General features: G+C 32.5%; 2 protein-coding genes across 5 annotated transcripts; both read right to left on the bottom strand.

Moving 5' to 3' along the window:
- Positions 1-509: 509 nt before the first annotated feature.
- On the bottom strand, positions 510-1,731 carry LOC114181673. Its single transcript, XM_028068184.1, has one exon. It carries the CDS (start codon positions 1,378-1,380, stop codon positions 700-702), a length of 681 nt encoding a protein of 226 aa, XP_027923985.1. The 5' UTR covers positions 1,381-1,731; the 3' UTR covers positions 510-699.
- A 2,427-nt stretch (positions 1,732-4,158) lies between these two features.
- LOC114181241 (probable polyol transporter 6) lies at positions 4,159-7,375 on the bottom strand. 4 transcript variants are annotated; one of them, XR_003603774.1, is made up of 3 exons: positions 7,052-7,375; positions 5,177-6,647; positions 4,159-4,350 (listed from the first exon to the last, which is right to left on the bottom strand). XR_003603774.1 is itself a non-coding variant. In XM_028067645.1 (2 exons), the coding sequence occupies exons 1-2, from the start codon at positions 7,272-7,274 to the stop codon at positions 5,269-5,271; spliced, it is 1,602 nt and encodes a 533-aa protein (XP_027923446.1). In that variant the 5' UTR covers positions 7,275-7,375; the 3' UTR covers positions 5,016-5,268. The 4 variants fall into 4 exon arrangements, 1 of the variants encoding a protein (XP_027923446.1); XR_003603775.1 differs by lacking the exon at positions 4,159-4,350 and adding an exon at positions 4,383-4,797; XR_003603773.1 differs by lacking the exon at positions 4,159-4,350 and adding an exon at positions 4,807-4,912.
- Positions 7,376-9,402: the final 2,027 nt, after the last annotated feature.

The following is a 9,402-nucleotide window of genomic DNA, read 5'->3' as shown; positions in this document are numbered from 1 at the left end:
TCTAAACATGAATTAATCTCTGACAATTTTTTTTTATTAAAACCATGTTTTTTTTATTTTTTTTTTAATTTTGTAATGTTAAATTTTTTTATAAAATAGTATTGTATATTTGCAATTTTGAAAATATAATATTAAAAAGTTATTTTTATTTAAAAAAAAAGTCAACAGATCAAATCGGATTGATCCATATTTTAATCCATCAAATTAAAATGCTGGACAAATCGAACTGGCTTAAGTTTGTTTTTATCCTAAATTGAGAGCAAATAAAAATTATCTTGTTTAGAGTGAGAAAAAAAAAATGCAAACTGTATATTTTAGATAGGCAAAAATGGCCTACAAGTCCTCCTTCAAGTTCTTACCACTCCTATATTTCGTCTTCATCTCACTCTCCACGAACACAACCCAGAAAACCATCTTAAAAATATTTACTATTTTGAAAAACACAGCAATTTTCAGAAAAAAAAAAAAAATCTTATCATAACTAATGTCAATCAAATGCTTCGATCAAATAAATACAACAATGAGCAAAATAAATAAAGTTTATGAATTATTTAGACAAACAAAACAGAAACAGCTATTACCACCACGAAATCGAAGGTCAATAAACACATAGAATCAACCGAAGAAAACGTCAAATGATCTTTAGAGGGTCTCAAGAAGTTATGAAACAAGACAAAAGGCAAACAAACCTAAGACCTCTCACTGATATCTTAGCTTGTTCCTAGAGACACCGGAAGGTGAAGCACGACCAAACAACTCTGAGTACATTTCCAAGAAGAACTTATCCACAATTTCAAGATATGCAGGACAAGTGAGTCTAGAATAGTAGTGAAGAACCTCTTCAATGTCTAATACATACTCCACATTGTTCGTGTCCAACATCTCCAACTCTCTCAGCTTCTGTTCCACCATGCAGTATTTGTGTTCTTTCATACACATAGACATCAACGATGATGACTCTTTCTGATGAGTTAAGCTCCTCCTCCTGTTGTTTATGTTGGCACCACCACTTTCTTCTTTTTTCTCAATCTTGTTCTTCTTCTGAGCATGGCTTGCATTGGACAAGCTGATGTAGCTTCCATTATAGACCTCACTTTCTTGCTTCGATGGCAATGCAGACACGGCTTTCTTCTTAATTCTTCTTGTTTTGTCCGTTTCTGATTCCCATTTGTCTGAGAAGTCAGTGTAGAATTTCTCCGTGTCTTGATAACTTGTGTTGCTGGTCATGTCCATGGCACTTGATGCAGGCACAGAATAAGAGAAATGGCCGTGAGGAGAAGTTTTGGGAAGCCTTTGGTAACCCGGTGAGAAGAAAGACTTGAAGTTCTTTATAGTCTTTTGAAAGAACTTCTTGGTGCTGGAAATGGAACTCAGCAACATTGGTGATGGCAAGGGTAGTAGTATATAATACTACTACTACGACTACTATAATTAACTATAAATGAGATCTTCTGGTTGGTACCTTCTGATGCAGATAGGGAACACAAAGTTGTATGTGAGAATCTGTAAATGTATCTCTTTTTAGGTGATGATGATCTGAGTGAAGATTTCTCTATAAAGTTGACACAAGGAGAGGAGCCATTAAAGAGACTTTAGTTTTTCCTTTTGGAAGATGAATGGATTTGAGGTTTTCCCTTTTGTTTCCTTTGCTTTTTGTTGTTCTCCCTTTGTCTTCTTCACACTCTCTCTTGTGTTGTCTCATTTTCTTGTTCTGCCTCCTAACTGGGCCCCACAATCTCCAAACTTGGAAGATAGTGACCCTTTTTTCATTGTAAACAAGTTTTGTAAGTTTCGTTGCCTTTACTTTTGATGGTGGAGTTGGTATGCAGCCTCCTTGGGAAAATGAAAGGAGATGGTGGTTGTTGAGTTGGACCTTTCCTCAAACAGTTCTGCTCCTACATTTTATGGCATCTTTTCTCCTAATCGCTAACACTAATCACATCACTGTGTGTCTTAATTCACCATGCTTCATATTCAAACAAGTAACATGCTCTAATATATGGTAATATATGGTTCATCACAGACTCCATCTTTGAGTCCATATATGTGTGTGTGAAATAACACGTTACCAAGAATCAACACCATTTAAATAGTTCTTATTATGTTGAAAACAATCTCCAAGAGGGTACCTAGTTTGAGCAAAGAGATACGTATTGAAATTAGTACCTCTGCAAGGTGTATTTAGCTACCACTTTTGTTTTGACAAGTTGGATTCTGCTGAGTCTGAATGCAACATTACAAGGGAAAGAAAAAGAAAAAACCTTGCTTGGCTACAAATTTTTTTATGCAGAGAAAGGTCAGTGTCTTGCTACACGTGACTGTGTGTAGTGTGTACAATGACCTCAGATGAGTACATCAATGTATTTTCACTGCATTTCAGGTGAATTTCAAGTTTCAAGAGAAACTCATAAAAAAACATTAATTACTTCAAACACATTCTATTCTTGTACATATTTGTTACAACTTTTGTCTATACAGATAAGAAGAAAAGAAAATTTATGATTATTTATTCATAAGTATGAAGGACAACTGATGTAGGTGTGGGTGGGTGGTTCCATGTAGTCATGTGAGTGAGTTAATTATATATATATATATATATATATATATATATATATATATATATATATATATATAAATATAATGAAGCAAGTAATGCTAATGAGGAGTTAAAATGTAATAATGGAAGAAAAAATTGGTGCCATAGTCATGTCAAAATCAATTATCTTCCATGCCAAAACACTGCATGTGTACTGTTATTCTTTTCCATTTATTTTTTTCTTGTCTTTATGAAATCACTGTTCACAGGTGTCATTTAGAAATCAGAACTCAGTTATTCAGTTGCTGCAAAACTTTATAGTGCTGTCAGACCTTATGTTTTGATGTTTTTAGTTATTCTCATTTGGCAAAAACTTTGATAACAACGATTAAATAAACATAATTTTTTTTTTTATGTTGTGTAATCTATTCTTGTGTACAAGTCTTAACAATTATCGTTGTGTAACTATTAGTTAATTAAACTATACAGGTATTAGTGATAATAATAATAACTAATAACATGTTTAGTATAAAGTTATATTTTTTACCATTCTATCCTGCTCATAAATAACAGAACAAAAAAATTATGTTTCATTATAAAATAATTTATTCAAAAAATGATAATTTTATTCATTTTATTGCAAAAGTCTAAAAAGACACGTTGTATTAGTAGGAGATATTGATTGCTTTCATTTAATAAGCTTTGACGCATGACCCCAAAACCGATTTGTGTTTCTCTTGTTGAAATAATAGAAAGTTCTTCATTGCTGATAAGAATCACTGGTTTTCTATAAACACCCTTTTGCTATGTTACACGCGATTTCCTCTTCTAATTCATGAAGTAGTTATTTCTGCCTCATACATAAAAAAAAAAAAACAGAAAAGCTTTTATAATATCATAAACACAGAAATTAACATTTTTATCTGTAAGTTACTGAAATTCTTTCCAGAAGTAGTTAATGTTTTTTTTTTATCATATACAATATAAGTAGTTTTTTTAGTCTAAAGAATAGAGGTTAATTTTCTTCAGACAAATTCAAATCTTGAAATGAAAATAAATAAACCTTAAATGATGCTCATTGAAAGATGGGTCAAAACAAAATGGCTAATTATTCTGATTTTCAATCTTGTGATTTACATCTTTTATTTTTAACTTTTTGTCATGGATTTGATGAATGGCGTTGACAATTAGGCCATTCTTCTCATTGTTTATTTTCTAGTCTTGGGCATGTGTTGTCTTGCATATTAGGTTAATGGTTTTGATATTACAGCTATCATACTTACAGAATTTGGTCCCACAGGCTCTGATTTTGATCCCAAATGGTTTTTTGTCTCATCCTCTTATTTCATGCAAAAACAGGTGGTTCTCAGTGTGCATTTTATTGAAAGTTTCTCCATTTATTGGTATTGGAAACCTTTTGGTTTTGACTGATTTCAGGAGGTGATAGTATATTTAATCACAGACTCAGGAAAACAATTGTTTATGAGAGTTCTTGTTCGAGTGATGCTATCCATTTGCATGATTAGAAAGTAAAGTATAGAACAGTTCCATCTTCTGTTGATAGAAATTAGAAACTTTCCAAGACTAATTGTAGAGCTATACATAGTCAAATACAAACCATGACTATTAACTAAACAGTTAATAGAGGAAATTGATTGAGATGGAGAACAACTAGCCACTTGTCTGGGCCAAGATTTGACCAGGACTAAGCAACAACACATCAAATCTGATAAGGGTGGTAACAGATAGGCTAGCCTACAAGCCAAGTTTGAACATTAATGGAAATGGGCCACGCGTCTAGGTTTGGAACCAGTCTGCATCACAGCAAATAAGGAACATCTAAAATCTAAATATACCTGTGCTTGATTCTTAAGGATACTGTTCCTACATTACACACATGACACTCTATGCCTCTTATTTTTCAACCCATTCTCAATCATAATTGATCACTCTCCTACCTATTTTATATTCATCAAGAGACATGATCATTTTCTCATCACAATCTTGTGAATCAGACACATTCAATTCTTCTCAAAAGAATAAACAATTGCAGCAGGTTGATAAATTTTGATGTGAATATGTTTTGTCTATCATCCATTTGCATTTATGAAAGAAATCTCTCTCAGGAACATAGCAAGCATAAATGAAATGTTTGATTGATACAAATACACCCGTGACATATTGTATTATTTTCTTCTGACATAAGGTTTTTGATGAGAACAGAGTCCGCAAGATTGGCATCTGGATCATGTTTTGTTCTTCTGAAACAGAAATCAGGTTATAGATTATAGATCAGATGTTACATCTGAATTATGGTTCATTGGATTTGCCTTTCAAGGAAAGTACTCGCCACAGTATCAATAATTTTCTTGAGACCTGATAAGAAAGTATTCAATATCTGATTGGAAATCATTCTGAATTTGCTCTCAAAATGCTATGTGCTGATGCTAACAATAACATCCTTAATCTAGATGACCAATGAAATAAAGAAACTGAAGTTCCAATTTCCAAACATTTTTTCCTGACAAAATTTTTTTTTCAGGGTATCTATAATCCAGCCAATCTACAAATCTAACATATAAACCAGTTTGTACCTTACCAAGCAAAACAATAAAACAACAAACATAAAAAAAGAATTACATTTGTGTGTCTGTCTCATGAAAGACAGCAGCACCAATTTTTCTTCAACTTCAGAAATTGTACTTCATATAAAGATCAAGACTTCTAATCTCTTAGACTGATGGTGTCTGATCTTCAAACAAAGCTTCAATCTCCTCTAAGCTTTTGCCTTTGGTCTCTGGTAAGAAGAAATAAAAAAAGAGTGTGGCACACACCATCACCCCACCAAGCACAAAGAACATGCCCCCAAATGTTATTGCCTCTGAGATACTAAGGAATGTCATGGACACAATCCCACTCACCACACGGTTCACAGAAATGGCCAAGCTGGAACCTTGGGCCCTTAGCCTAAGAGGAAAAATCTCTGAAGAATACACCCAAGTTGTGGGCCCAAGCCCAATAGAAAAGAATGAAACTGTAGCACACACAGCAACCACACACAAGGCAATGACCAATCCATCATGTGTGTCACCATAGAGCCTAAGGAAGGTGCAACCAAAGCCCAGCAAGAACAACGACATTGCCATGCCACATGAGCCCAACATCAACAAAGGTCTTCGTCCAAACCGATCCATAAACATGGCTGAAATCAAAACAAAACATGTCTTGGTTATTCCCATGATGATTGTAACCCCCACAAGCTGCTTCTCATTCACAATCCCAGCTTCCTTAAACACTTCAGGGCTGTAATATATCACTGCATCATTCCCAGAAGCCTGCATGAAGAAGTTAACACCAATGGCAGCAACAAGGATTCTCAAAACAGGACAAGTAGGTGTGACAAGCAACTCCTTCCAAACTCCTTGTCCATGCCAAGTTCCTGAATTATTGGGAGAATCAGAAGAAGAACGTTCTTTGTCCTTGTTTGTGATGGAAGCAGAAGCAGCTTCTTGTATCTCAGCAAGCCTCAATTCAGCTTCTCCTTTATTATCTGATGTTCTAATCAAAACTTGTTTTGCTTCCTCATATCTTCCCTTCACTACCAGCCAGCGAGGTGATTCGGGCATTGCCAACACGCCAAGTGCCACTGCAACAGCTGGAAAGGCCGAAACACCAAGCATGATTCTCCAATTTATGTCATTAGGGAGGCTTGAAAATGCATAGTTGGAGACATAACCAAGTAAAATGCCAACACTAATGAAGACTTCAGGGAGTGATGTGAGAAGCCCTCTGGTGAGTGCAGGAGAGAGCTCAGCCACATACACTGGTGAAATCATGAGAGAGTAACCAACACCAATGCCAGCAACTACACGACCAGCCATGAGGAACAGAAATGAAGGAGCTAACCCCATCAGAATAGCACCGATCAGGAATGTTGCTGCAGCAACCATTATGGTGTACCTCCTTCCAATCCAATCTGAAGTCTTGCCTGAAGCAAGAGACCCAATTAGAGAACACACATTTAAGCACCCAACAAGGATTTCCACCTGGACTGATGTGATCTTGAGATCTTGCCTGATAAACAATGCAGCACCACTCATGACCCCAATATCTGCAAGCACCAAAAACATGAATACTAAGTACTTTCAGATGCAGTTTTGCCTAATTCCATCAACAATCATAACATTTGTTATCTAATTTCCCCAATTTTATGTGCAGACAATACTCAAATTCAATCTTCCACTACTTTTTGCACTGTTCTTCAACCAGAATTGAAATTTTACTTTGATAATCCATTTTGACATGCAATGAGAGCCTTTATTAGACAGATTACCAACAACTTTTGTAAATAAAAAAACTGAAACAGAAACTTTGTCTCCTAATCAAGAACAACCCAGAAACAATGTGCATGGAATATTGCCATTGGTTGGGGCTTTGATCTGGGAAATGGTAGCATCAAGGCAATAGATTATATTTAAGCATCGGATTCTTTTAGCATAACTTTGTGAAACTCACCATAGCCTAAGAGAATGGAGTTTGTAGAAGCCAAGATAGCACCACCAAGAGCATATTTGTTGATGCCAGGATTACCCTGTGATGTGCTGGGTTTGTTGTGAATGCTACTTTCTTCTGCACAAGTTCCTCCCTTGTCATCATCACTGAGGTTGGGATCAACTTTTGGAGCAGAAGCAGGAAGAGGGTAGTAATAATGATGTTCCGCAGCAGAATTCTCTTCCATAGCTGAGAGAAGAAACAAGAACAGAAAAGCAAAAAAAGTGTCTTCTTTCAAATATTTGTACAGACACTACAACGGAACAGCACAAACAAAACAACCTTTGGATTTAGTATTTGAAGTAATCCAGAAAAAAATTCTATTAATATAATAATTGTAAAGGATCAACACGAACTCCCCTAACGATATGACTAATATGGCGGGTTCTTTATAATTTATTATGTTTAAAAATAAAATGACAAATAAGAAAAATCATATCAGAAACTCCAAATAGTTATTAAAATATTAAATGACCTTATAAGTAATACCTAAATAAAGAATTTAACTTAAATTCATTGAATATAATCTAACTATAGAATACTATAAGTGCTAAAATGATTAACTTTTACTAAATATTGTTAAAACAATGTTGTAATTATTTTTAATTAGTTGGCAAGGCTAAATAATTTCAAAATCCACTTGTTAATAAAAAAATTATAACAAACATAATTTTTAAATGACTATTTTTAATTACTAAATAATATTCTGAAAACTCTTTACACTGCCTAATCTAATTAATAAAAGTCAAATCAAAATTATTAATTGGTTTTTAGAATTTTATTTTTGTATTTAATATTTATTTATCACACTTTAAGATTTGACGCATGTGTCCTCTTGTGTAATAATTGTGAAAAGCATTCAAAGAGAAGGGTCAGGCACGTGTTTAATGCTCTCTGTGTTTCATCCTTTTCAGATGTTCCCACCCTCTTTAAGATGGTTTTTTTTTTTTTTCTTCTTATAAAATAGACAATTTTGATATGCTATATTTTCTTTTCGTCAAATTTAAACAAGAATAATTCAAGTTCCTCATGATTTCATTTCAATGATTAGGTCTTAGCATTATAATTTAATTTTTCTGTTCATAATTTTGTCTCTAATATAGTATAGCAAACAATTATGCTCAATTTGGAACAACAAAATATTAGAGATAAGTTTATTTAGTTATATAAAACAAAGTTTAAGGGAGTTTCAAGAAAAATCTTCACATTAAGACAAATCTCAAAATTAAAAAAGAAAGACATAAGAGAAGTATTTGTAAAAGAAATATTTAAATTTAAAATATGTATTTTTGTGCATAAATATACACCATGAATCAAAGACCAAATTATTTTTTTTATATCTCATTTATACATTAGAAGAAATACAAATCAGCCTTATCATATGAAAAAAAAAACCTATTATATTTTTTGTCCTGTAGAAGAAATAATGTAAAATGTTGGTAGTATAAGACAAGAAGAAATGTTAAAATAAGTTATTTATAAACTCAAAACTAATTGTGTCAATCTAATAATTGATAATTGATAAGAGTGTTCAAAGCTGTCCTCAATAATAATGATATCATCATATATTATAATAAAACACACAAAAAAAAAAAAAAACAGTATGATATATGTGCATTCAAATAGTTGTCAATTCAGAAACATTCATCATATCACATATTATGAGATTTATATAAACATATTTAAAGAGTTCAGACAAATCTAAGGTCAAAATTTTGATGATTTGGCAACCTTATCTCACCAATTATATCATCCCTGAGTTCTATACCAAGAATGAATAATTTTCTATTACTTGTCTTACATTTAAGAAAAGAAGAAGAAGACGTGTCAAATATAAAAATATATATATATATATATATATATAATAATAATAATAATAATAATAATAGTATTCTGATAATTCTAGAAAATTGGATAGGAAAAATGTAGAAAGATTAATATGAAGGATAACAAGATTAAGATGAACTTTATGTGAAGTCTGAACACAAATTTCAGAAGGAATATTCCTCTAATTTTATATTACAAAATATTAATTCAATAAAGAATAATGTTCATGCACAAAATTTGTTTTTATTATGTCATAGATTGTGTTTTTAATTTATGAGGGATTGCGCTAATTTGTAGTCACATGTATTTGTACTAACTTTAAAATGTTTAACCCTAATAACGTAAAATATTGTTTGTATATGTTTTTTTTTTTTAAATAACTTGAACTGGTTATTGTTGATGGAGCAATTTAAAATATTAAAACAATTTTAGTTTTAATTTTTAGGATTACCTTAATTTGTTATCATTTGCATTAACGTGCACATTTT

Source organism: Vigna unguiculata, chromosome 4, assembly GCF_004118075.2.
Source record: "Vigna unguiculata cultivar IT97K-499-35 chromosome 4, ASM411807v1, whole genome shotgun sequence".
In the NCBI taxonomy this organism is placed as follows: domain Eukaryota; kingdom Viridiplantae; phylum Streptophyta; class Magnoliopsida; order Fabales; family Fabaceae; genus Vigna; species Vigna unguiculata.
This window is presented reverse-complemented; position numbering and strand designations above follow the sequence as displayed.